The sequence below is a fragment of the Acartia tonsa genome, chromosome 11, assembly GCF_053477335.1.
Source record: "Acartia tonsa isolate MP-2025a chromosome 11, ASM5347733v1, whole genome shotgun sequence".
Classification (NCBI taxonomy): domain Eukaryota; kingdom Metazoa; phylum Arthropoda; class Copepoda; order Calanoida; family Acartiidae; genus Acartia; species Acartia tonsa.
In genome coordinates, this window is record NC_137270.1 from 32,312,052 (window position 1) to 32,339,967 (window position 27,916).

The 27,916-nt window shown below is 32.1% G+C and overlaps 2 protein-coding genes across 2 annotated transcripts in view; one reads left to right on the forward strand and one right to left on the reverse strand.

Annotated features, from left to right (window-relative positions):
- Nucleotides 1-32: 32 nt before the first annotated feature.
- On the forward strand, nucleotides 33-15,899 carry LOC145331246 (uncharacterized). The gene is made up of 21 exons (XM_080175863.1): nucleotides 33-78; nucleotides 568-600; nucleotides 960-1,029; nucleotides 1,379-1,464; nucleotides 1,756-1,842; nucleotides 2,534-2,601; nucleotides 3,035-3,092; nucleotides 3,451-3,551; nucleotides 3,978-4,056; nucleotides 5,840-5,881; nucleotides 6,356-6,445; nucleotides 6,919-6,972; nucleotides 7,360-7,420; nucleotides 8,272-8,334; nucleotides 8,828-8,938; nucleotides 9,502-9,558; nucleotides 10,356-10,420; nucleotides 11,092-11,137; nucleotides 11,975-12,052; nucleotides 14,301-14,347; nucleotides 15,440-15,899. Exons 2-21 carry the CDS (start codon nucleotides 575-577, stop codon nucleotides 15,540-15,542), a joined length of 1,392 nt encoding a protein of 463 aa, XP_080031989.1. The 5' UTR covers nucleotides 33-78; nucleotides 568-574; the 3' UTR covers nucleotides 15,543-15,899.
- Nucleotides 15,900-16,591: 692 nt separating this feature from the next.
- The window catches only part of LOC145331802 (uncharacterized), a 60,521-nt gene continuing 49,196 nt past the window's right edge, over nucleotides 16,592-27,916 (reverse strand). The window contains exons 30-41 of the mRNA XM_080176646.1: nucleotides 27,472-27,662; nucleotides 26,918-26,963; nucleotides 25,583-25,653; nucleotides 25,266-25,304; nucleotides 24,329-24,417; nucleotides 23,706-23,797; nucleotides 23,020-23,112; nucleotides 21,926-22,014; nucleotides 21,110-21,194; nucleotides 20,350-20,478; nucleotides 19,766-19,843; nucleotides 16,592-18,113 (exon numbers count right to left, since the gene is read on the reverse strand). Coding sequence (XP_080032772.1) covers nucleotides 17,841-18,113; nucleotides 19,766-19,843; nucleotides 20,350-20,478; nucleotides 21,110-21,194; nucleotides 21,926-22,014; nucleotides 23,020-23,112; nucleotides 23,706-23,797; nucleotides 24,329-24,417; nucleotides 25,266-25,304; nucleotides 25,583-25,653; nucleotides 26,918-26,963; nucleotides 27,472-27,662 — 1,275 coding nt within the window. The 3' untranslated portion in view covers nucleotides 16,592-17,840. The remainder of the gene's footprint in view (nucleotides 18,114-19,765; nucleotides 19,844-20,349; nucleotides 20,479-21,109; nucleotides 21,195-21,925; nucleotides 22,015-23,019; nucleotides 23,113-23,705; nucleotides 23,798-24,328; nucleotides 24,418-25,265; nucleotides 25,305-25,582; nucleotides 25,654-26,917; nucleotides 26,964-27,471; nucleotides 27,663-27,916) is intronic.

Sequence of the window (27,916 nt, forward strand, 5' to 3'; positions counted from 1 at the left end):
TTTAAGTTTAAATTATCTGCGGCTCTAGGACGAAGATGGAATTATTTTTCCAGCTACAGGGGATACCTACTCATTCAGGTAACCCGATAACGTGGCTTAACACTTAGCGCATCCGCTCGTCATCTGGGAGGCAAAAGGTTCGAATCTCAGCCTAACACCGCGTCACAACTAAAGACGTTCAAAATTATTCTTTCGGCTGCTATGTCAGGTGGGTAACATTAATAGTTAGAGTTGGGGGAATGCCTTGGCCCGAAAACAGGCGCGACCATGCACAGTTACAACTTCTCAGACAAATTTCGTGCAATCAAAGGGTTGGTTGTCTGTTGGATGTTACTTAACCTTATCCTTGGGTGCTTTACTACCTTTATATGTTGGCAGTTAATCAGGGAGGGAGGAGAAATTGGACATCAAATTAATCTGGTACTCAAACTTTTCTAACACCGTTATCTTATTGGTTGGCTCAAATACTTTGGGTGCTTTTATTGAATTTTTATTTTAATGTACAAATGAGGTAATTTTGTTTATCACTATATTTATTTATTTTCAATATTTTCAATAAATTTTTAGTGTGTGTATGAAGACAAGAGGAAGGGAAAAAAGGTAAATCATCTTTTTATCTTAAGAATTAAAAAAATGACTTTACATACAAACGATTTGCTAACTAGTAGCAAAGCCACTCCTAAACTAAGGTCTATCTGTCTGATTAAGATATTCATTGATTTTTAACATATTTCAAAAAGGAAAAGAAATATCTTAATGCAAAATCGCAATTATACTTTTCTTTTCTCATCTCAAATGTTAGGATTTGCTGTTCTAATTATGGTTATTGCTACACTACATATGGACCTAACTTTACTTCTTTCTTTAACTGAAGAACTTTTCTGTAAGCTTACTCAACTCTAAATTTGTACTATCTGGATTAATCCATGATTAATCTATAAGATTCATAATTTTTTAAGATGTGGAGAATATATGTTTCTAGCACCTAAAGAAGATACAATTGTTGATGTGGACAAACAAAATCATCAGGTTTTTATCCATCTATTTATCCATCCACAGACCCATCCATTTATAAATCCATCCATCTATTCATTTATTCATTCATCCACAGATTCATCCATTCATAAATCCATCAATATTATTTATTTTTCCATCCATCAATCAATTCATTTCATTAAATAGCCATCTTTTTGTCCATATATCCATCCATCCATCAATTCATACATCAGTCAATATATCATTATCCATCTATCCATATTACAACCCTCATATCCATATACCTTTCTATCTATCCATCCATTTATCCATCAATCTATATATCCATCCATCTACCCATCCATCTATTTATCCATCCATCTATATACCTATCCATTTTTAGGTTATTTTATTGGTTGACTGGATGGAGTATGAGGCAAGGAGTGAGGTCATTGTTATAGTTCCTACCAGCCAAGTCATGATACAAGGGTAAGGCTAAAGATTATTAATAACAAGTTGAATTCATGCGAGTTTTAGTGAATATTGAAGAGTATTTTTATATTACTGCCAAAAAAATTAACACAAAAATTTAAAAATGCAACATCGAAATTACATTTGTGTATATTTCAATAAAACATACAACAGTTAAAAGATATATTGCATAATGTGTAAAACTTAATAATAATATTTTTTGCTAACTAAAAGATATAAATTAAAAATTTTCAATAAGTTGATGCTTGATAAATGTTTTCAGGTTGATTATCCCATCCTTTATTATAGAGCTGATGTTTTGAGTGTTGAACTACTTCATGATCATGGACATAGATCTGATCAACCTTATGTTGGAGAATCTTGCTGGCATAACAGGTAAATTTATAGATGATCAATCCTTTGATCTGACCAATAGGAACAAAGAAATTCTTTGATCTGACCAATAGGAACGCAGTAATCCTTTAGTATTACTCATAGGAACACAGAAATTCTTTGATCTGACCAATAGGAACACAGAAATTCTTTGATCTGACCAATAGGAACGCAGTAATCCTTTAGTCTGACCGATAGGAACACAGGAATTCTTTGATATGACCAATAGGAACACACGAATTCTTTGACCTGACCAATAAACACTGGGATTCTTTGATCTGACCAATAGAAACACAGTGTAGGAACAATCTGTGTCATTATTGGTTAGGAATTGTACTATTTAGGGAAGTTATTCTTTCATTTCATCTTAAAAAGTTAGGATAAAGGTTTGTTTAGAGGATATATCATCGTCTAAATATTTCATAACTCTTATTATGGGATTGAAACATTTGTGACTAATTCTCAACAAAACTTTATATTTCCCTTTCAGTAGATTAAATTCATTGCTAAAAAAGTTTTGACAATACTGGTTTTAAAACAACCAATCAAAATTCAATATTAGTTTCCAAAGTTCTTAAGCCAACGAATAAGATAACAGAGTTATAAAACTTCAAATGTACCCTTCCTGCAAAATAGTCGTACAACATTTATTCAGATTTAGTTGTAAGAATGAAAGCCAAACTTTTTTATTTAGACCAACTGCTGCCGTTATACATGTTCAAAATATAACATTTAATAAAATTCCAGAAGAAAATATAAAAGGTAATTTCTATTAAAAAACTGAACAAAAAACTTTTTATAATGCTTATAAAAAATTGAGCCATACATACCGGCCGACCATTGATCAATTAAAATATATTCTAGCCTGCCATTGGTAAATTAGTCAGTGTCATTGGTCAGTTGTATTGTATGAATGACATCATTTTTTATAGGCACTATAAAGAGCTTCACTGAATCTAAGGCTAGCCTGGAGTTTCGTAAGTCTTCTATATTTCTTTATAACTGTTCAGCTAACCTAACCCCTATAGACTTAGGAATATTTCAGAGGATTTGGCAAAGTAAAATTTGGATCCGTTGATTTTAAAATAAAAAAATTGGGGTAAATCTTTCACAAACTTTTAATTTTTATATTCTCTTGTTGGTTTAATCATCTTTAATGTTAATTTTACTTCATACTTAATTATTTTTATTTTAGTGAGAATCTCAAAATATCTGCCAAGCGGCCAGTATCAGATTGCTGTGGTACCTTTGAAGTAAGTTCGATAATTATTTATTTTGAAAAAATTAACAGTTATTTAACAATTTATAATATTGATTTGCAAAAAGAAAGGGCAATTAGCGACCTATTGCCGTTCCTACAACAAGTGCCTGCTTATCAATCATAACCCTACAATCTTTATTTTTGAAAAATTTTTAAATAAGTTGGGGGCTTTTTTTCTTCTTCTATGACTAACCCCTGTGGAGCATATAACTGCTGTGCCTGCCTAGCATAACCTGACCTAAAGTAATAAACAAATAAACGAAAAACTTCTCCTTTTTTTTCAATTTATTTCACTAAAAAAGTGGAGGTACTCTTTGTGATAGTGCCAGTAAAACTATAAACTTGTTTAGGAAAAGTAAATCTGGAATACTAGTGCCTATGGCGGCTCCCAGCTGTTCCCCGCGGCTAGAACGGCTGGACCTTGGCAGACATGCTTTGGCTTTTATTCTATGTAAGTTTTTTTTAAATATCTAATTTTCATTTGCGAGTTTATTGTAACATAAAGTAAAAAAACAACATTTTTACTGAAGTAATTTTAAAAGTCCATTGATTGCCTTCCCTCAACCTGTATGAATCTGTATGTATGTAACTTTATATAGTGTGTTAAAAAGGATTTTTCTTTTGATTTTTGATGTTTTTTAACCATTTCACATAACCCGCGTAAAGCATCCGTTCGTCGTCGGAAAGGTGATAGGTTTGAATTTCGGCCTGACACCGCATCATAACTTAAGACTTTAAAAATTATTCCTAATGCTGCTATGTAAGATGTGCGACATAAATACAGTTAAAGTGTGGGGAATGCCTGGGCCCATAAACAGGCGCAACTCATTATCATGTACATTTAGAACTTCTCAGACTTCATATTGTGTAATTTTAGTTTTACTTGGAAGTGTAATATTTGGAGGTATATTCTTTACAATGTATAACAGATTTAAAGAAGATGAGACTTATGTGAAGTAAGTTACTTTATGTTTAATTCTATCATATAAAGCAATATAATGTTTGTTTATGTTCCCTTACCGGAATGGATCTCCTTTACAGTTAAGCTGAAATGTTTTGAACTTACACTCTACTCTATATGGTGAACTTAACACCAGAAACAAATTACCTAAAATTGGTCCTACGACAAACGCAGGAGTCCCAAACGTCGGAGTGGACAAACGCAGGAGTGGATACTTAATCTAACCTAACCTATTTTAAGCCATTTTTTAGTTTTTTTTTAAATGCCTAACCCCTGCGGGGGGCTTATTTGTATATTCATATCTTAACCTAACCTAACCTGTATAGAAATACCTAATTTAATTAATATTGTAACACTCCTGCGTTTGTCCACTCCGACGTTTGGGACTCCTGCGTTTGTCCTGGAACCCTAAAATTGTAATCTTACCACCAATCATAAAATGCCCAAGGAGTCTTAAAGAGCTAGGGATTGCAACAACTAGTTAATAATAATTTAATGCATTTTAATGAAGAAATTGTTTAACCAAGTTTCTAGAAAAAAAAGAAGGACTGTCTTTTGAGTATTTTGTAACAAATAATAAAAAGATAGCTTGCTTGCGGCTGAAATTCCTTGAAATTTATTGCAAAATAGCTCAAAAGCTGCGGATTCTTGACCCTTTAGTGACTGTAGATATGTTTAAATTTCGGTTCTAAGATGCCAAGTTTTAAAATATTACCTTATTCAAAATATACAGACAACTTTCTTGAAAATAAAATTGCGACTGTAGAGTCTTGAATTTTACTAAATATTATTCTTAATCTATCAGGGCAGTTCACAGGTTTGCTGAATCTTTAGATCATCACCCATTGTCAAAAAGGTTGGAATACCTCAACAAAAAACTGGACATTTTGCAAAATATTCATTCAGAGCCAAAAACTGGTTTTAAATACGTTTCAACTGTGAGATAATATAGATAATTTTAATTTGATATTAGAGTCTTCAATCTTTATCAACTTTAAAATAACTAAGATAAATTCCTTGACTGGATCCTTAATAACACTCGTAAGTGTCTTGATAGGAATTGAAATCTAAATGTTAAAGGAAGGAAGGGACTATAGACTGCAAATTATACTGGTACCCAGAATATAAAAACATCTTTTCATTTCTTGGTCCTAAACTTCCAATATCTAAAAAAATCTTGTTAGGTTTTTCAATGTTTCATTGTCTAGACTTTTCAACCAATGATATTAAAATACAAAAGTATTTATTTTATTTATTATAATTTGGGTTGTACAACAATTCAAAAACCATTGTCTCATTCCTTAAGATCTGTACAAAAATTAGCTAACCTCAAGGTTTATTAGTGGTCCTTCTGCAGGATAAAGGATTTTTTAAAGTTAAATTATTTAAGATAACATAATAATTATGGATATATAAAAAAGATATATTAGTTCAAAAATTAATATTTTTTATTGAATACATATAGTATATGAAGAATTAAGTATATTAATAAAAAATTATAAAATTTAATTTGAAAAATAAAAATAAAGTTGACTTAAGTGTATATTATACTTGGATATGTTAAAAGTATGAGTAACACAGTCAAACGCCTGTGTTACATCACAAAATCATAAAATGAACATTAATACAAACTTAAAACGCATTTTTAAGAAGAAAAAAGTGAACATTAATACGGAAACATATAATTTATATATAAAAAAATACATTACATTTGTGTATGTCTATGCTTTTCAATAATTAATGATATTAACATTTTTTTTTAAAGATTCGTTTTTTAGGGACAAACCAAATGTCGTTGTTATTGCTAATTTCGATATAAGGTAAGGATAAATCTTTATTAATTCTGATAATTTTATCATATTATTACTTTTTTATAAAAATGCTTGTTTAAACATTTAAAATAATATAAAATGTCGATAACTTAAGCAGCAAAATTTATTAAGTCATTTTTGGTGCTTTCAATTCCCTCAAAATGTCTGACGAGCAATCTACCCCCCCCCCCCCCCCTCTTAATTTTAAATACATCGAAAATAAGGGGGTAGTTTTTTCCTTTTCCTATCCCATGATAGGGACCCCAACACTACAGCTAACCTAACCTAAATAAACAAAAAAAACTGAAAGTTGAATTTTGATTAATTGGTTCATTAATTTAAGTGTCAACGTTTTAACTGCTAATTATAATCTATATAAGGGGTAATTTTGTGTATAATCATTGGGGATAAAAATTAATTTTTTGACCATTGTCTTATCCCTTTAGATCCCTGGTTGCTGTGCTACTAAAGATTTTATTTTAGTGAGGAACATAACCAAGTAATGGATTTATTTATTGACTATCTGACTCACCATTCCGGAGTTGATAAGATGTACTATGCTCCACATCCAAGGTTAGACACGTTCTTGTTTTGGTCAAAACAAGGATTATAACATCCATAAAGGCAAAGCTCTCCGATCAGTCAGTAGGACAAACGAACTTTAACACTTGTAAAGTGTCAGAACTGAATAAGGTAAATATTTTTTGTATATGAATTTGTTGCAAAATTGTTAAATACAGGATTTACTGTTTTAAGGACTTACTTACATTTTTAAGACTTGATTACAGAGATGCCTTTCTTATGATATTCGATACTGTTGTCCTAGGAATCCTTATCACAAATTAAGTTGAATAGGATGATTATTACTTCATATAAAAATTTGTTTAATTAGATTGTTTGATTTTAGTGTTGCCTTGCATTCTAAATCGTACCTAACTGTTATAGAAATCATAATGCAAAGATTGAAATCAATAGGACAATTCTAACATACTTGTAAAACTTTATGATGAATGAAACTTTTTAATGACCTTTTTTTTATAAATTAGGGATGGTGTTAAATACTTGATCAACATGCAAAACTGGTGGGAGGAGGCTTTAAGGTAATTATATTTTTCTAATAATTCAAACAGTTGTCACACTAGTCATTTTTATTTTTTTAGTTTTCTGAAAAGGAAAAAATTAAAGTTAAATGTATGCTTTTTTCTTGGTATAAGTACAACAGACAACTGAATTATTTCGGAAAAAATTATTACTTGATCATAGCAGTTTTGGGGGGCGGATCGGGACATCCCACCAAATCAGCTAAAATTTCAAAATACCTCAGTTGTTTTTACAGCTGGCTTTTTAAGGTGAAATTGTCTAAAAGGATGGCTTTAGGCTATTTTTATGATTCTCTTCCTTCCCTTTCAGAATACACAATCCTAAATCAAGGGGCTTAGAAGCAAAATTAATTAATAATTAATATTAATTTATTTTTTGCTATTTAGAGATCCGAAAACAATAAATAATGGTTTTCTGTTGTTTATACCTGGACCAGCGAGGCCAAAGGTAAAGATTTTACTATCAAAACAAATTTCTTTGGTAAGATTTTAAACGGGAATCTTCCCTGTTAAAAATCATTATAATAATAGTTATTTCTCGCATAGTTTTATAAACAGCTTTCCGCGGATATAGAATGTACAAACAAGAATTAAATACGTTCATAACAAGCAAAAATGTTCTGAAAAGTAAAAATTTTCCATATGATTCAATATATATAATGCATAATGTACTGTAAAATATATTATTAATAAGCAGTAAATTACAGAGTTGCTTTGCTTTCTCCACATCCAATTTTGAGGAAAGAGGATGTCTACAAAAATTTTAAAATTGTGCGGACCTACTCCATAATCTAAGATTTTAGTCAGTTTGTTTGTCAGTTACTTACTAAATCTGTCTGTCTTTTTCCTTACATTTGCTTTGCTGTTCTTGTTTTTACATTTATGGATGTTGTTATCCTTTTTAAAAGTGAAGCTTTTCTATAATTAGGGTATGTCCGTCCGTACGTACGTAAGTAACGATCGGCTCTTATCGCAAATTTAAGCATGTTAGAATTGTCCTATAAACTTAAAACTTTGCATAATGATTTCTGCAACAGGTAGGTACGATTTAGAAAGCGTAGCAACTCTATAATCGGTACCAGACAGTTCTTGAAAAATAGATTTCTAGATCAGCAAGGTAAGCGAAATTCTCCATAATCAAGTCCAAAATGTCGTATGTCCTTAAACAGTTCTTACATTTAAGTAATTTTCATCATATTTATATACAATTTTGTTTAGACTTAAAATCAAGTTCTAACACTCTACACGTTTGTTTTCCATACCGTTTCGCTGTTATAGATGTTTTCATGCATTTTTTAGGATAAACCAGTGAGATCCAAGTTTCCAAATCTAGTTCAGATGCAGATGGCTAAATTAGGACAGGTAAAAAGAGCGTAATTTTTTTTAGCAGAATTCCGTAGTTCTTAGTTAAGAGCAGTTTGACCTTGACAGAATTCTGCGGGAAAAATGACGCTCTTAATAACAAACGTGTATAGAATCTAAATGGTACACCTGATTGCTAGTTTTTCTAAAGGTTGTTTATCCTTTTTATAAAATAAAAGGATGTCTGTGTGTGTCTCTGTGTGCACCGAAGGACCTCGCCAACTGCAGAACCGATATGTATCTTTACAGTGTAGCTTCTCATAGGTCCTGGGTAGGTTTAAAACTAGTTCGCGGGAGGATACCACCACCCTTCTAAGATAAATCGCCCCTAGGTAAAAGTAACCCCTACAAACATTTTTTTTTACTTTTTCCCTTTCAAACTGAAAATTTAAGTAATTTAGGGTTGACTCACCCCCTCCCCCCCCCCCCCCCACATATTGTAATAATTTTGTGCTTCGCTACTTATGGATGTTATCATCCTTTTTTATTACAGGCAAACGGAGTAGGAAAAAGTCCTTACAAAACAGACAAATCTATGTTTAACCTGCACACAGCTTTAGTTCAGGAAATAATTTTATACTGTTTTAAAAAGACAATGGAAAGTGTCATGTGTGACGTCATAAAAATACGCATATTATCCATCTCTTGTTTAGGGGTTTCCTTTTACCCACTTCGCCTCTCACCCTTTCCTTTTAGACGTAATTTCACACATGACACATTCTGCTGTCCTGTTTCTAATCCTTTTACTAGCGAAGCTACCCTTAATTAGTGAATGTACATCCGTCTGTTTATTAAAACATTGATCTATCCTGTTCCCTTCTTTATAAGGGTGTCTAATCTTACAGAAAGAATAATCTTTTCTTTGTGGTACTAAAAACTTAACAAACCAATTAATCACAAAACAAGAATAACAACATTCATTAAATGCTCAATTGTAATAAAAAAAAAAAAAAAAAAAAAAGGAAAAAGAAGGATTGACATTAGACAGAAGACTTTAAAAAAATCACGAAACTTTCATAAACTAATAATTACATTTCATTTGATGGACTAACAGACAAAATAAGTTGTATAATGAACGCTCTTTGTGAAGCGTTATCTTCACAAAAAACATTATGTTATCTTAAATAGCAACATAGAAAATGAAAATAAATTGTATGAATAAAACAGAAAAGATTTGCTGTGGCTAAATTTCCCTACACAGATATTTCTACTCTTCCACCTGAGGTAATTAAATAGATAGATAGATGAAAGTTAAATGAATAGATTAATAGATAAATGATGTACCCATAGATAGATAGAGAAATAGATTGATAAATAGATCAATAGATATTATAGATATACTATTACATATAACAGTTGATTGATTAATAGATCAATAGGTAGGTAGATGAATCAATTGATAGATATGAAAATAGATAAGTAGATAGATTGATAGATATGTCGTTTTAAACATTTAGATATATAAATTAATAGGTAGTTAGTTAAATATATAGGTAGAGAAATAAATAGATAGAGAGATATGTAGAGAAATAGGCAGATGAATAAATAGATAAAGAAGTAGGTAGTTAGATACATAGAAGAATAAAAAAGTAGATAGATTAATAGATATTTAGAGAAATAGGTAAATGAATAGATTAATAGATAGATAGAGAAGTAGATAGGTAGATAGATAGAGAAGTAGATAGGTAGATAGATAGAGAAATAGGTAGGTAGATGGATTAATAGATAGATATGTAGAATGTAGATAGATTAATAGATAAATAAATAGATAGACAGAGAGATATGTAGAAAAATGTATTAATAGATAGTTAGATAAAAGATAAATTAATAGAATATATGGACGAAGACTTTTTTTCTGGATATTCCTTTGGTTTTAGGCTATTTTAAGGGGGTTAAAGCCCTCCCCCCCCACATAAAAAAACAGTCTTTATCTAAACAAAATATTTAAGTGAAAGGGAACTGAAATACCTCTAAAGGCTGAGCAATATTTAATGAAAAGTAAAATCTAAAATATTTTTTAGTTGCCCTATACAACTGTTCATAGCTCAATAGTATGTATTCCACAAGAAACTAAAGAATTAGTCAGGTAAAATAAACTGTTTAACAGTAAGTAAGGTAACAATTACCTACTCCAAAACAGGGAGGGATGGGACATTGGGCTGTTAATTACAATAGTACCAAAAGTTTTAAAATCACTTTTTCTGATTAGTGAACTGAAAAACTTTTTAACATATATTGAGTTTTAATTGTTTTTTTTTCAGTAAGTTGAGTGTCTAAATCATTGGGGATATACATCAATTTAATGTCCATAGTCTTATCACATATGACTTCAAAGATAATAAGAGAACAGTTCATGCAAGCGACAAATACGTCAAATGTTACTTTTAAGTCAAACCTACACAAAATCATAGGAATCAGATTACAATTACTTCATCCTAATTAAAAACAAGATACCTGAGGCAGAATCTTTTTTTCAATTCGGGGTTATCCTTATATAAAAGTAACAGGATGTGTGTCTGTCTTCACCGAAGGATCTCACTAACCGCTGAACCGATATGGTTCTCATTTACAAATTAGATTCTAATGGAAGGACCTGGGAAGGTTTTTAAATATTTTAGGCGAGGTACCACCAACATCCCAAGAGAAATCGCCCTAGAAAAATATGCCCAACCCAACCAAAAAACAAACAAACTTAAAAAACTACAATCCATTGTCATATGCCTAAATCTTTGGAATTTACTGACATTATTTTTACAGGCTGATTCAAAGAGCAGAACCTTTGACAGTTCCAGTTAATTTACAGGTAAAGAATTTAATATTTTCAAAATAAGAATGGATGTATTATTACTTGGATGGTACGCCAGATTTTCATGTTCTATAATAAAGTGATACTCGCAGCGGGCTAAAATAACGCAACCTAACAATTTTGTCCCCTGTATATCCATTCTATATCTATTCAGAAAAGAATATACACCCCGAATAAAAAATATCAAACCATGATTTTTTTTCTCTATAATTTGATATATCTTAATTAAGTGATTTTCTTATTTTTTTGTTGTAATCGATCATCACAAAAGAAATTTATACGATATTTTATAAAATGCGTTTAACGTTACTTATTTCATGGAAAATAAAACTAAGGGTCCTTTTTACACTTTACCCATAACCCCTCCACTTATTTTTAGCCCCAATGGGACCAAATATGATTTGGAAATAATATAATCAAAGCACTAATAATTGACATGATATTTTAATCAGAAGAATAACGATTTGCCACCATTTTTTTTGAAGTGGATACAAAACGGCGAATAACAAAACAGCGAAATTACAAAAAGGCGAATGTTACAAAACGGCGAAATTACAAAACAGCGAATGTTACAAAACGGCGAAATTACAAAACGTTTTGTTATTCGCCGTTTTGTATCCACTCCATTTTTTTACCATTTAAATATAATCATTATTAGGGGAAATATATATTTGTTCAGCATTATTGTTGCTGCCCAACATTTTCATATAATTGTTAACAACAAAGAAAATAATGCAAATAAGAGAAAATTGGGGATAAAATATGTAATATTTCTTCGAATGAAATATCTCTTACTTCTCAAAATTAACTTTGGACAAATTTATTTAATTTTAGAAAAATTTGTGCGACACAGCGGAAGGGAAAAGGTTTTTGAAGGCTCTGGATAAGCTTCCAAAAAATGGTAAATACCAGGTAGATATAAAGGTACCTACCTAGCCTGTCACCCTGGCTCATCTAGTAGCGCACTCTCGCTCGTTGTCGGCGAGGTGATAGGTTCTAATCTCGACTAAACACACCGCTTCCTAACTAAAGACGTTAAAAATGGTTCCTACTGCTCCTATGTCAGGTTCGCAAAATTAGCTAGAGTAGAGGAGATGCCTTGACCCAAAACATGCGTAACTTATTACCATGCACATTTAGGTCTTCTCAGACAAAGGTCGTGAAATCAAAGGGTTGGCTGCCTGGTGGGTGTTACTTCACCTAATACCCTGGGTGATTGGACAGAAAAGAAGACATTTGGCTCTCCTTGGTTATGCTGGGTTGTTGGACCATAGCATTTGAATGTCATGGACAGCATCTCCGCCCGTATGAGGTAATTGACGAGGTTAATGGTACCTACCTAGCAAATAACCTCATACGGGCGAGCCTGCTGGCCATGACACTTTAACGTCAGGTCCAGCAACCAAATATAACTAAGGGGAGCCAAATATCTCCTTTTATGTCCAAACATACCCAGATATTAGGTTAAGTAACTCCTACAGACAACCAACTCTTTGATTGCACGAGTCCTAACTGTGCAGAGTAATGAGTTACGCCTGTTTTGGGCCAAGGCATTCTCACTGCTCTGTCTATGGATGTCTCGCATCTGACATAGCAGAAGTAGGAGCTATTATTAAAGTCTTTTGTTTTAAATTCTAAGGTTTAAAAAACAATCAGCAGTTGCTTAATAAAATTTATGCAGCCTGTATTTGGCTTTCCAAAATACCAGCAGCAAAGTTAGGCTGCAATAGACTTAAATTTTTTTGCCAATTAGCTAAATATTAACTTAACTAATGCATGAATGGTAGAAATTTTTGTATTTAAACTGGTTTAATACATTATTGTAGCAAAGCAAATCTATAGTATAGTAATTCTTTAATCTTACTTTTTAATTTTTAAAGAATTTGACACAAGCTAATGATATTAATCGATATACATGTTATTTTATAGCACATTCTAAATTTTGATTCCTTAAAAAAATTTTGCCTAAAATAATTAGAAATTCTTATCTTTTTATTATTTTAGAATTAATTGACATAACCGGTGAGAAAATGCATGTTATTGTCATTGTGAAAAAAATCTTTTATATTTCTAATATTATATGTATAACTTTTGGAAGCATAATTACTCTATAGTTAAGGATACGGTCGTCCGGTAGTAAAATGATTAATTGCTCAGTCTATATATTTTGTAAAGAAAATCTAAGCATAAAGTAAGATCATTCTTCAGATTGTCTATTTATAAAATAGCTTGCATTTACCGTTATTACATATTAATAATTTTTCTTACTGCGCAAATTATTGTCTTTGTTGAAATAAAAAAAAATAGAGTATTTAAAAAGAACATCAATCAGCATGTTAAAATGAAATTTAAATAAAAAATAACCTTTTAAATATCTGATAATAAGGAAGATTAGTAATCAAAATAAACAATAAACAATTGTTTCCTAAGAAAGAGAGTAATGGAGAAAATAAAAATGCATTGTTCATATGTAAAACACAAAAAATAAAACCAGGACAACTAATACCGACAGACAGACATTTTCAAACAGTTACAACAGAGTATCTTCGCTACTAAAACTAAAAAGTTTGACATTTTGAAACATACATATTACAAAATGAATTTAATTGTTTGTTTAACATAATATAAAATTTGGTACATATAGACTTAATGTATAATTGAATTGAAATGATTCAAGACTTCATTTCATAACAAATTAAAGATACTTGGGGGAATCTCGTCATCTGGGTGTAAAGAAAAACACTGATAGACTGGCTCATCGTCTACGTCTTTGCCTCCATCCACTTTTTTACATTTCATCTCTAGAGTCTAGTGGCTCAGGCAATTATTAGAAGTGTTTATCAAAGTAAATGAAGTTTTCTAAATTCCATGTACCTTCAAATTACGAGATTGCTGCAAGAATCACCCCCCCCCCCTCTGGTAATTCGGTACAGTATCATTTCATCATAATTTTATTTCCTATAATTACAGTGCCTAACATTAAATTTTATATCATTCAAACTTTCTATATTTATTTTATATACATAATAGGTTAGGTTATATTGGGTAAACGGTAGCCCCGCAGTGTTAGGACACCGTAATTATGAAATGAAATATATAAAAAAAAATATATTAACTGAAACTGAATTTTACTCATATAAAATATATTTTATATGTTTAGGAGAAGACTCGCCAGCGGAGAAAAAGTTGGAAGACTTCTTTGAAAAAGTAGGTATTAGTTGCATTCTGAGAAAATGCTTTTTTTTGTTGATGAAGTTGAATTTCATCGGTTTTGCGCTTTGCGACATCCTCTGCTTCAGACAGACACCCTGTTGCTTATTAATTTTAAAGAAATGTTGAGTTTAGTCCCTATCATGAAAACGCCTCTTGAGGGGCAATTCGTCGTATTTTCGCAGTAGCTTTTGATAGGTTAGATTATTGTCCGCAGGGGCTAGAAATAGAAGAAAATTTACTGTAAAAATACGACGGAACGCCTCTATAAGAGGCGTTGTCACGAAAGGGACTATACCCGAATTGTTCAATGGTCATAAGAAAGAAAAAATGACAAAATCTTTACAAATAAATAAACATGTTGTAGCATGACTTACCAAACAACGGACTACATTGGGTTGTTTTTTCACTAGTACCAAAAGTTTTAGAATTACGTTTTCTTATTCGTTGGCTTGACAACTTTGTGGACTTTTAATGAATTTTGATTGGCTGGTTTATTAATTTGAGTGTCAAATCGTTTTAATCACTAATAGTACTTTACAGAAGGGGTAGTTTTGTATATGAACATTGGGGATGTACATTAATTTATCGTCCATTGTCTTATCCTTTAATATCCCCGCCATAATATGGCTCTGGTATTGACATTGGATTTATTATTATTTGGATCTTGGATCAGATTATTATGTACTCTGATAAACTGAAACTTGTAGCTGGCTGAAATAACGACACCCTCCCTTCTTTACCCTATCCCCTCTCATCCTACTGGATAAACTAACTGACCAAAGAATGATATCCATGTCAGCAACCTGAATTGACAATTTTTCCCCTGTCATACTATCCAGGTATATTGTACATCCATTGTATTGACACATTGTATCCACATGTATTGTACATCCATTGTATGGACACATTGTATCCACGTATATTGTACATCCATTGTATTGACACATTGTATCCACATGTATTGTACATCCATTGTATTGACACATTGTATCCACGTATATTGTACATCTATTGTATTGACACATTGTATCCACGTATATTGTACATCCATTGTATTGACACATTGTATGATTGTGACTTGCCTAGATCAGTTTCCTTCCTGAGCAGATCAGACGAGATGACAATGACGAGTAGTCATATTATTCCAACACTGGCATTCTCGGAGGATTTGAGTGATATAGAACTTTAAATAAACGATAAAACTTGTAGAGTAGCTTTGCTCAGAGAGAGAGGGAACAATGGACTATTGATTACACTAATACCCAAAGTTTTATAAAAGCGTTTTCTTATTCGTTGGCTTAACAACTTTGGGAACTAAAGTGAATTTTGGTTGGTTGCTTTATTAAGTTGAGTGTTTAAACGTTTCAACCACTAATTTTAATCTACAGAAGGGATATATTTTGTGTATCATCATTGGAATGTACATTAAATTATTGGCCATTGTCTTATTCCTTTTGAATCCTGCGCTTTGCTACTAAAAGTGATATTTTGTTAATCATTAAACTTTATTTGCTGATTACATATAAATATATCAATATTATTAAAATGTTTATTTTTTTGTTAATGTATCGATGAAATTACCTAATTACATAGTAAATTAGATCCTCTTATAACAGGATGTATCTATCTTTTGTACCGATACAGCTCTCCTTTATAATGTAGCTTTCCATAGGTCCTGTGAAGGTTTATAACTATTTGGCATAGATTACCACAACCCGCCAAAGAGAAATCTCCCCTAGAAAAAATTGCGCCCTCTTAAGAAATTGTGTTGTTTCACTTTTGGGTATAGTTAACGCCTCTTAAGGAAGTGTTTCGTCGTATTTTCACGGTAGCTAATTACTTAGGTTTTTCTAGGTTAGGTTATTGCCCCACAGGGTTGTGTAATTGGCCCCACAGGTGATAGAAATAGGGGAAGTCTTACGTCTTCTTTTAAAACTAAATCTATATCAAACTATCAATATCTGTAAGAAACATTTCGTTGTAGTGTGAGTGCGGAAGGACAAGCAGACGTACAAACCCAATACTAGAATAGCTTCGCTCCCAAACGACATTTTGAAGGAGAGCGGCACTTCTCTACATTTACTTAACTTCTTCAGTTTTCTTGCATACAGTTAAAAAACACTGTGAGTTATGTTATAGATGCTCATTGGTCCGTGGAATCTTCAAAAGAAAAAAAAAGATTTTGTACCTCTAAATCAAGAATTAATATTTCCCTTATTAAAGAATAAAAATACAGTACAGTTTTCAAGATTTTATTAGTTAAGATATTATTAAATATATAATAATTAGCATAAAATTGACTACAAATATTAATCGTAAATAATAAATTTTGTAAATGCAAATAAATTGTAAAATATATTAGTTAAATTCTTGGTAAATTTAATTAAGCAAATAATTTGAAATACATAAACAGAATATTTGTTTGTCTAGAGGCCTCTAGGGGCTTAGCAGCTAGTTAGAAATAAAGTAGAACTATTAATTGTTAGTCCCTAGTTTAAGCAAATACATAATGTTGGAATGTAGAAAAAAAGTTTATCACAAATTTTATAAATGCAAAAAAACACATCTAATTAAGTTGTAAAAAAACCCCGGTAAAAATCCCTTTTAATCACTAGTAGACCCCACAGAGTAGAGGCCCCACAGGGTGTTATCAGGTTAAGAGGAGGGTGTGGGGTGCTTTTGAATGATTAAAGTTGCTCTACCGAAAAATAATTTTGCATAGATTTTAAAAGGTTGCATAATTTTATTGCATATTTTAACTTTGATTAGTAAAAATTTTCTTATATCGTAGCTACTCTATCTATAATTAACTTTGTCCGTCCGTAACGCTATGGCGGGGGAAATGTTATTTTCTTGGATGCTATTGAAGATACACAGCTGAAATTTTCATTGGTTTCGTCCGTCTGTCTGTTGGGCATACTTTAAAAGACATGAACGTCATTCGTATTTGCGTATTCCCTCTATTATGTAATAATAATTGAAAATCTGCTCTGTAACTTACTTTGTCCGTTTGTCAATTCTATGATTTTTTTGTGTTTCGCTGCTTATGGATGTTGTCATCCTTGTTTATAACTATAAAATTGGCACAAAATAAGTATTATAAAGTCAATGACTGAAGAAAGCATTAATTTAAAATTGAAAGCTTAATTCTAATCTAAAAAAATATTCATAGATTTTTGAGTATTTGTGAATTTTTTTATAGAAAAAACAACCATTATAGACTTAATAAATACATATATATAAATCATCCTTTTGGACAAAATAAGCTAATAATAATTTTTTATGTACAATTTGTAATCCTAATTTCAAAATACTTTTACTTATATAAGAGATTCAATTTGGAACTTATAAAATTTAAAATTCTAGGGCACTTCAACAAAATAATTGAAATAAATTATAAAATTTCGGGTATATTAAACTCTAGTTTAAGTATTTTTGGCCAAAAAAATCTATTATTATTCTAATATTTAAATATTTTAGTTTTAGTTTATCTAAATTCATCATCATCAAATTTCGCGCCACTTCCATTGCCGGTCTCTGATTCGTCCAAAATTCTGGCCTCTGGTTGGTCCTCCAGCATCCTGCCTTCTAATTGGTTCTCCATGAGTGGAGCCGCTATAGATTTCCGCGATTTTCGTTTCTGCAATTTATCTTTAAGTCCTCCTACTGAAGTCTTTTTAGTTTCTACATTTCTTAGGCTTTCTTTTCGTTGTAAATGCTTTTTGCGTTCCTCTTTGATAAATTCTTTTTGAATGGCAACCTAGATAAATATAGAACTTGATTAAAAGCTCGGTAAAAAGCAAATACTTTCCCTTTTGATAAGTATTTGACGTATATTACAAAAGTGTAAATTTGTGTCTTATTTAATGATCTACAGTGCCAACTTCTTTTACATTATCTATTTTTTAAGACCGTGATAGAACTGGATTTTTTTTACTATACTTAACTGAAACCTAGTATCCTTATCCTATTTTATAAAGTAGAAAGCTTTTTTGTCTGTAGCGAACAGTGGCGTGCGAACCGAAGGGGGCATTTGGGGCAATCGCCCCCCCCCTAGCGACCAAAACGCCCCCCCCCCTGCCCCCCCCTAGCAACCGCCCCCCCTGCCCCCCCCCTAATTGTTAAAAAATGCCCCATTTTGCCCCCCCCTGGTCAACAAAAATGCCCCTTTTTGCCCCCTACCCTACAAAAAGCAAAACTATCCCAGTTTCCAAAAAAAAAGATCAAGAAATACTCCAAAAAAAAATTTTGGCTCTTCGGAAGAGATGGGGGGGGGGGGAGAGGTGGGGGATATAAATGGGAAATAGGGATGGGGGAAGGGATGGGAAAGAAGGGATAAGGAATAGGAGGCCCATAATCAAATAATCCCACCCCTTAAAACGCCCTTATTTAAAATTAGTATATATAATCAAAATGCCCCCCACTAAAGCAAAGTGCCCCCCCGGGGCACTTTGATTTAGGGGGGGGCAAAATTTTACAAAATCTTCAAAATGCCCCCCCCCTAGACAAAGTGCTTCGCACGCCACTGGTAGCGAAAGATCTCGCTAACCTCTGAACCGAAATGGGTCTCCTTTACAAAGTAGCTTTTTTTAGACCCAAGTAAGGTTTTTAACTATTTTGGGGAAGGGTGTGTCCACCATCCCAAGAGAAATCACCCTAAAAAATCCCCCCCCAAAAAAATTTTTCTTTCACTTTATAGAAATAAAATTGAAAGTGAATGGTAGACTTCCCCTAGAGGCCTCTAGGGGCGTATCCGCTAGTAATATACTAAAGTAACAGGATGTCTGTGTGTGTATCTGTACCGAAGGATCTCGCTAACCGCTGAACCGATCGGGTTCTCCTTAACAGGGTAGCTTCTCATAAGTCCCGGGAAAGTTTATAACTATTTTGGGGGAGGGTACCACCACCCTCCCAAGAGAAATGACAAAAAAATCGAAATTTTTTAAAATTTAGGGGAGACTTCAACGTCAAATAAGGTGGTATCGTACTTAAAAAAATTAACTTTAACAAACAAAAACATTTAAAGTGCCACAAGAGGCATTATATAGTCCTTATAATAAAGTAACAGGATGTTTGTTTGTTTGTCTGTACCGAAGGATCTCGCTAACCACGGAACCGTTCGGGTTCTCATTTAAAGGGAAGTTTCTCATGGGTCCCAGGAAGGTTTATAACTATTTTGGGGGAGGGTACCACCACCCTATCAAGAGAAATGGCCCCCCCAAAATTTTTTTTTTAAAAACTAATAAAAAATAACAAAATATTTTTTTAAAATCTCAATTTGAAAAAAAAATAGGTTTTCGGATTCATCTCCCCCCTCCTCAAGTGCCCCTAGAGGCCTCTAGGGGGCGAAGCCGCTAGTAATTATATAAAAGCTGGAAGGTGTTTAAACCCCTTACTATTCATACTTTTTACCTGTTCTTTCTTCCAATAATTTTTATAATCATTACAGAAGGGCATCCACATTCCCAGGAAATCTTCGGGCTTCGCATCCTTAATAATTTTTTTTTATAAAATAACTACTGGTGTTTAATTCTGTTTGGAGCTTTATTTCAATTTTATTACCAATTAAGATGCGATTTTAGAAAAATAATATTGCAATATAGGATAGAAGTAAAAAAAATATTATGTTAAGATACAAAAGAATGGGTAATAAATATCTATGCTATAACTCATTTTATAGTGCATACAGCTTTTAGTTTTTTTACTGTTTTTGATATTTTATAAAAGTATTTTTGTTTATGGTCTTTTAATTATATCCGTAGATTTAAGCAGAGCTGAACCTTTAAATCATTTTAGTGGTGAGCCAACCCTCCACCAATGAGAGCACAGCATTTTATGAAATGCCGCGCTGTGATTGGACGTCCTTCACTTTTTGGTCAATTTTTCATCTAGTAGGAGGGGATGGGGTAAAGGGGGTGCATTCTTTCTATTATATTATTTATTTTCTATCTATAAATCATCTATCTTTCTAGGTACCGTTTAACTCATCTGCTTACCTGCAATTTTCCTTTTTTCGGCATCCATTTATAATAAACCATGCACTTCAAAAATTTAGTTGAACACTCGTCTAAAAGATTACTAAGATCTTCAACATCTTTCTCCGCTGTCACGGAAAACTCGGACATCTAAAAATTAAAATTGAATACCTAAGAATAATAAACCTGTGAAAAAAGCACATTTTCTCAAAAATTTAGAATTATAAGAGACTAGCAAAATTACGTTACAAAAGGTGTCTTTCAAAAAAAGGCCGATCTAAAAAAACCGCTTTTCTCATAAAATGGCTACTACATTTAAAAAATAAAAAAAAAATAAAATACATCTAGAATTGGAGTATGTAGGTACGACCAAACGTCAGAAACTAGGATTAATTAAAATGACTTTTCTTACTACATTCCCTTGCTTTCTTATAAAAAATGATATTATATACAGGGGTGTATATTTTCATATTTGACCCGGCTGAGGGGGGGGGGGGGTAAAAAAATATAAAAATATGTGGTTGGGGGGAAAAAATGTAAAAATTAAGAGAACTAAAAGCATTTTTTTCCATTTTTCTCACCTTTTTGGTAAAAAAAAACTAAAAGAATATGTAGGAGGGAGGGGGGATAATATGAATAAAATAAAGAGTTTTGAAAATATTTTTCAATTTTATTTCCTTCCTTGCTGGAAAAAACTAGGAGGGGGATAAAAAAATTGCAGCAGGGGAAAAATGAATCTTGTGCAGAATATACACCCCTGGATATATAAGATTAAACATACCTTTGTATGGAAAGGTTCTTTAAGATCTTCCGGACTTTTGGATACAATATTTTCTGCTTTTCTTTTTGTTATTTCAAGATCTTTCCTAAAAATTAATAGTTGCATAACAGTCACATATTCATGCAAGATAATAGTAAAGTAAAATAATACAGAAAGCACGAGCTATTTGTAACTCTGTCAGTTTGGTCTGGAACCTTGTGCCGACTTTCAATTGGGTCTTTGAATATCAGCTAATAGCGCCAAATATAAACACGGCTAAGACGCTACAGAAGAGCTGAAAGAAATTTGGTAGCAGATGAAAAAGGTCCCTCCCAAATGGGCCAGGTAGTTTTCTTGGTTATATATCTATACTTATACATTTATTAGATAAACAAGGAAAATAAAAATTATATTCTATCCTATTTTTTAGATTTCTTGAAATAATACATATAATTAACTAGCGGCTACATTCCAAGCAACTTTGGGCTCTGTATTCGAAATGATATGGAAGGACAGAAGTAACCTAAAACCATTCTAAGATTAAATTCTAAAACTAAAATAGCCTAAACCTAAGTGAAGCTTTCTTCAAGGAAGAACTCAATCGGTACATAAGTTATTGAAATCTTAAAAACAGACAAAAAAAAACTTAATACTTCATACAATTTTAGAGTCTACCCCTTTAGAGGCTAGGGGGTTACCCTCTCTAGATTTAAACTTTTATACGTATTTTTTTAAAAAGGAAAATCATTTTATCTAGGGCCGATATCTAAACGAAATAAAGACAAACACACACATCAAAAACTGTTACTTTTTAAAAGGATTAATAAGTAAGCTTACTTTATTTTCTCAATTGTTCCCCTCTGAGCTTCAAAATCTATGTTGGAAGATTTTTCCACCTCACTAGGGTCGGGCAGTGGTAGGGTGGCCTACAAATTTGTATTTTGTTATCGATTATTCAAGGGATAAAGATGCATGGTTGTTTATTCTGCAGAAGATACCTACATTTTTTCCCCCTGCAGCAAAGATATTTCATCCCCCCCCTAATTGTTTGCCCCAAAGAGGGGGGAAAATAGAAAAATGTTTAAAGAACTATTTATTATATTCATTTTCCCCCAGGCCACATATTTTTTTAGTTTTTTCCCCAAAGGAAGGGAAAAAAGGTAAAAATGTTTTCGGTACTCCTTATTTTTTCATCCCCCCCCCCCATTTTACATACTTTGGATCCCCTTCCCCCACTTTAGCAGGGTATCCCTTGCAGAATACACCCCTGTAAAGATGTTAAACAAAATAATTAAACCTTGATTTCCTAACCGATTTCGCATAAAGAAAAGGGAATGGAAATAGAATACGTCGATGTTGTGAGAGATTCTACCCTGCCCTGATAAATGTTTCTCCATGCTGTATAGTGTAACGATACCTAAACCCCGGTCCCCATCCCTATCTTTTGCCGTTAGACCATCCCCACGACCATGAAGGAACGTATTAGCCAATATAGGAGGACTAAATTAGCAACCTAGATTGAAGGCAATGATTCCCCTGTCAAAATAACCACCTATTCTAAATCTATTTAAAAACGCTATCTCTCAATAAAAATTATAATGGAAAAATATCAAACGCATTTCTAAAGTCTAAGTTACACTAAATAACTCTCCTTTGTGGGAAAACCAGTTGCGCGCCCGATTGATGTCGAGTGGGTGATGAATCAAACCATTCGAAGGCTTAATTTTGTGTTCTTATTAAATCTTGATTGGGTGTTATAAACTATCAGTGTCCAAACTTTTCGTGAAATAATTTCAATTGAAGAAGGGATAATTTTTTTATAATTGGGAATTAAAATGAAATGAACATCGATTTATTGTTTATTGTCTTCTCCCTTAAGATCCCTGAGAATTTTAATTAAAAATGTGAGAAAATAAAATTAATTAACATACCTCCAAGGTTCCCTTTTTATCATCAAATACTGTAATACACACTTTTACTATGTAGGCCAACAAATTTGTGCTGTTATCTTTGCTTTTCAAATCCTGAAAAATAATCATTAAAAGTAAACTTGAACAACAATACCTAGGTTTCATAAAAACTAATGGATTTAATAGAAAAAAAGGCAGCTGTAACCAACATCTGAATTAATTTTTAAAAAAAATTTGGTTATTTCAGCTGATTTTTTCATGAGTTTGGGCTGTGGCAATGCTTCGTTGTAAAGACGACCTTATAATCTGCCCCCCAAATATTATTTTAGATTTAGTTTGCTTGTTGGTTATTCAGTATTCCTGAAAAAAGGCTACAATCTTTTCATGTACAGACATTAAAACATCGTCTAGAAATTATTTTCTGATACTTAAAAAATTAGAATAGAACAATGAAGGGGAAAGGGTAAAATGATCCCACCCCGCGGACCCTGTGCTGACTTTCAAAACGGGTCTTTGAATATCAACCAATAGCGTGGTAAATAATTACACAGCAAAGTTGCTTTAAAAAGAGCAGAAAGCAATTTGCTAGCAGAAGAAAGGTCCCCAATACTAAATCCAGATAGTTGTCTGGGTTATACAACTATACTTAATACATTTATTCTTAAGGCTAAACCAAATATAAATTTAAAGAAACAAAATAGTTTTACCTTTAATTTATTGAGAATATCAATGTTGAAACCATCTGCTTGACCTCTCTGTTTGTTGCCACCATTTAAGTAGTTACCAAATGCAAGTATTACTAAAAAAACATAATTTCTAATCATGAGGAGACCTGAGGTGGGTTCTTAAAATTTTTTTGCCCCACTAATCGCTTAGTGGGGCAAAATTGTTTTCGTGAAAAATCCACCAAAATCACATAAAAATCTACAAAAATTAAACAAAATCATAGAAGAGTTATTAACATAAGATTTTAATTTTTGTGGATTTTTTATGCGATTCTGGAGAATTTTTCACGAAAACAATTTTGCCCCACTAAGAGATTAGTGGAGCAAATTTTTTTTAAGAATCCATCTGTGTTTTACCTCTGAAGACAGTTGAATACATAAAAACATCTTTTATTTCACGACCTTTTTCCTAAGGTTCAAACTGTTAAGGGAGTTGCGTTGCGCTTGTTATGGGCCAAGGCAGTACAAAAATGTCTGGAGATTATTACCCTATATTTATTCAATAACTAGCTCTAAGTTTTCTTGTGATAATTTAATATTTTTCATATTTATTATAGGTTTACTTTTTATAATTGTCGTTGTACCTCTTTAACGTTTAAAAATACCTGAAAATATTTGTTTTAATTCTTCATTATGATTTAAGAAGTCGATGACTGATTTGAATATGTTCAGTTGATTTTCTATTTCCATAACACTGAAAAAGAATGTTTTTAAGAAAACAATACCTATGCTTTAGGAATTTAAAAAAGTGGCAATTTTACACAAAGTGCCTGTTGAACAATGATAACTTAACCCCCCCCACACACCCCTTTTTTAAACATAACATTTAGGTATTTAACTTTAGCATGGTTTAATACATATAATAAAAATAATAATTATCAAATGTAACACATAAGTAAGGAATCACAAAGTCACAGGGGTGTACATTCTGCAAATTTGACCCTGCTAAAGGAGGGGGGGGGCCGTGGACATTTTTTTCCATTTTCTCCCCTCTTTGGTGAAAAAAAAACTAGAAGAATATGTGGTAGGGGGATAATATGAATAAAATAAAGAGTCCTTAAATTTTTTTTCATTTTTTCCCCTTGCTGGAAAAAAACTAGAAGAAAAAACAAAAATTTTTGCAGCAGGGGAAAACATGAATTTTTTTGAAAAATATACACCTCTGCAAAGTCAACCATTAATAAATTGAAAATAACAGGGTGGAGTTGGCAATTTTCCTATGCGGGGGCCTTAACACTGTAGCGTTACCCATTACACAATATTAACCTAACCTAACAAACGAAAAACTGACCATTCACTTAACTTTTTAAATAATAAAGATGGGAAATGTTATCAGTACTCAAAAAGGTACTTTGAATAAAAGGGCCAAAAAACCTATCATTCTTTTTGTATAGTCGTAAAAACTACATATAAAGACAGTAAATTAAACTTTAATCGTCTGGGTAATTTAAAAAAGGATTATTTTTATTACGCCTAAACAGCATCGGCCATAAACTAACAAACAATAATTAATAATAAAAATAATTAGAAAAAAATACTTACTTGTCTGCGAGTTTAGATTGGAATGTTAAACACATCATTCTAACATAAAAAATGCTATTGAAATAATTATAATAACAAGACTAGTTTTCGAGAGAAAAGATAAATTTTTGAAATTAAAAAAGCTTAGGTACTGTCTAGTTTAAAGACAATCAAACCTTAAACATATGGAAATTATATTCTGAAACTTACAGACTAAACAGCTAATTTCATTTACTAAATATACTCTACAAGTATTATTGTTTGTTTGTCCTACCGTTTCAGAGCTTCGCTTTTATGGATGTTGTCATCCTTGTTAAAATATCAAATCAGCATTTTTCCTGTCATTGAAGAAAGAAATAGCAGAAAGATCCAGAATGAACTGGTCAGGTTTATCCAAAGGAGCTTCGTCTCCTAATCATATACAAATATAAAAATATTAGAATTCAATCAGGGAGCTAGAGGGATAATACAATGGTCGAAATATTAATGTACATCCCCAATGATAACATACGCAATTAACCCTTCTAAAAATTATAATGAGTGGTTTAAACGTTTAGACACTTAACTTACTAAACCAATCAATCAAAATCAACTAAAAGTTTCCAAAGTTTTTAAGCCAAAATAAGATGACATTAAAAAGCCTTGGGGAATAGTGTAATAAACAGCCCATTGTCCAATCCAAAAAATAAAAGGAGATTTAAATGCGTTCCTTTTGATGGAAAAAGTTATCATTTGAGAATAGGAAATAAGATATAACTCATAAACCATTTAATATTAATATTTCAAGTAGAATCATGCAAAAATTAACCGTATTTACTTGATCATATTAAGATACAGTCTAAAGTTGCATTTATTACATACTTTTATTTCTTTTTAAACTCTAGAAATGCATTTTCTTATAAATATAATGATAGACAGACAATAAGAATAAGTATAGTTTCAGAAGGATGGGCCACCTTCCTTACAATGAGGGGCCAACCCCTAAAAAGAAGGGGCCACCCCAAAATTTTTTATATATAAGATATATTATCATAAGGAGGAGAGGCGGAACTAAAGCTGAAACGTACTGCATGTAAGAATTGATAGATAAATGTAAAAGGTTTTATGCACGGAGTGAACCTGATTTTTTTTTGTGTATATACTATTACTAGTTTATGTAGTTACTAGCGGCTACGCCCCTAGAGGCCTCTAGGGGGACTTGAAGAGAGAGTCGAGTTTAATAATTAAATTTCTTATTTTAGATTTTAAAAGAAAAAAAAAAAAATTTTTTTGGGGGGGGGGGATTTTTCATTTTTGGGGGGGTTAGGGGTGTCCCACCCCCTAAGAAAATAGTTATAAACCTTCCCGGGACCTATGAGAAGCTACCCTGTTAAGGAGAATATGCTCGGTTCAGCGGTTAGCGAGATCCTTCGGTACAGACACACACACAGACATCCTGTTACTTTAGTATAAGGATTTGGTGACTTTTTGCGGTGTTATTTTATTTTGTCTTTTAGTCGATATAACTACATCAAACATATTCACCATAAAAATACTCAGGTTCACTACCGGAAGTGGCTTGAAATCACATGCTTTCTTTCGTGTATAGTTCCCTTTTGCTGTAGACAAGAGAAAAACAATGGATCTTTCAATAGGTACAATCTAAAATTTTATTTTTCATAAATTTATTTTGTTCCTGAAGCAAGGAAAGCTTTGATTGACTCCAGTTCTTCCTCTGTACCCTGTATACATTTTAACAATGCTTATCTTATTCTAATTTCCTTTAAAGCGGAGCTTGTCAATATTTAGGGTCTGTCCGCCAGTTCGTGTTTAACAGATAGCTCTTATAGTTTATCTAGGAATGGTTCTGTCAATTTAAAGTGTTGATGCTTTAGAATATTAAATGTTAATTCTTTCTGTCTTTGATTTTGGAGCGTTGATTCTATGGATGTTGTCATACTTGTTATGATAAACAGGGAATGAGCAAAAAATTTTTCTATATAGCTGTTGGGGGCTAGAAACCCACCAAAAAATTTCATATTCCTTACACTAAATTGAGGGTTTTTAAAATATAAAAAATAAAAAGAGGGCAAATCTCCCTCCCAAATGAAAATCTTGGACGATGTATACAATTTATATTTTCTTTTCCATTTTATTCAAAAAATAATCTATTCATGTTCCACGGACGTATATCTACTAAAGAGTAGCTGCGCTTCTAAAAATATAAATTAATAGGTAAGCATTGCTTCCCTGAGCTTCTTTAATAGCCTCTAGAATATCAAAGGGTAAACTAGAATCACAATTATACACACAATCCTCTATCTGGCTAATCTCCAGGCCCTTGGATCTTATCAGGATGGCCAGGTTCTGGCTACGCTTAGAGTCCAGTATGGATTTGGGTTTGTTCTTGTTCGGCTTTTCTTCCACCTTCTTTGTCTCCTGGATTTTTTTTGTCAGGGGTTTAATGATTGAAAAATGGAAATTAGATTCGAAGATTTTTAAAATTGTCTTTGAAAGATTTTTAATGATTATTTTTCGGGTCGTATTATAAACAGCTTTCCGCGGATATAAAATGTAAGATTAAAACCAGTTATTTAGCCCCGAGGGCCGAGATGCACGGGATAAAAATACATTTTTATATTCGTAGAAAATCGGATGTAATACGATGCTGGACAATGACATAGATTTTTTCG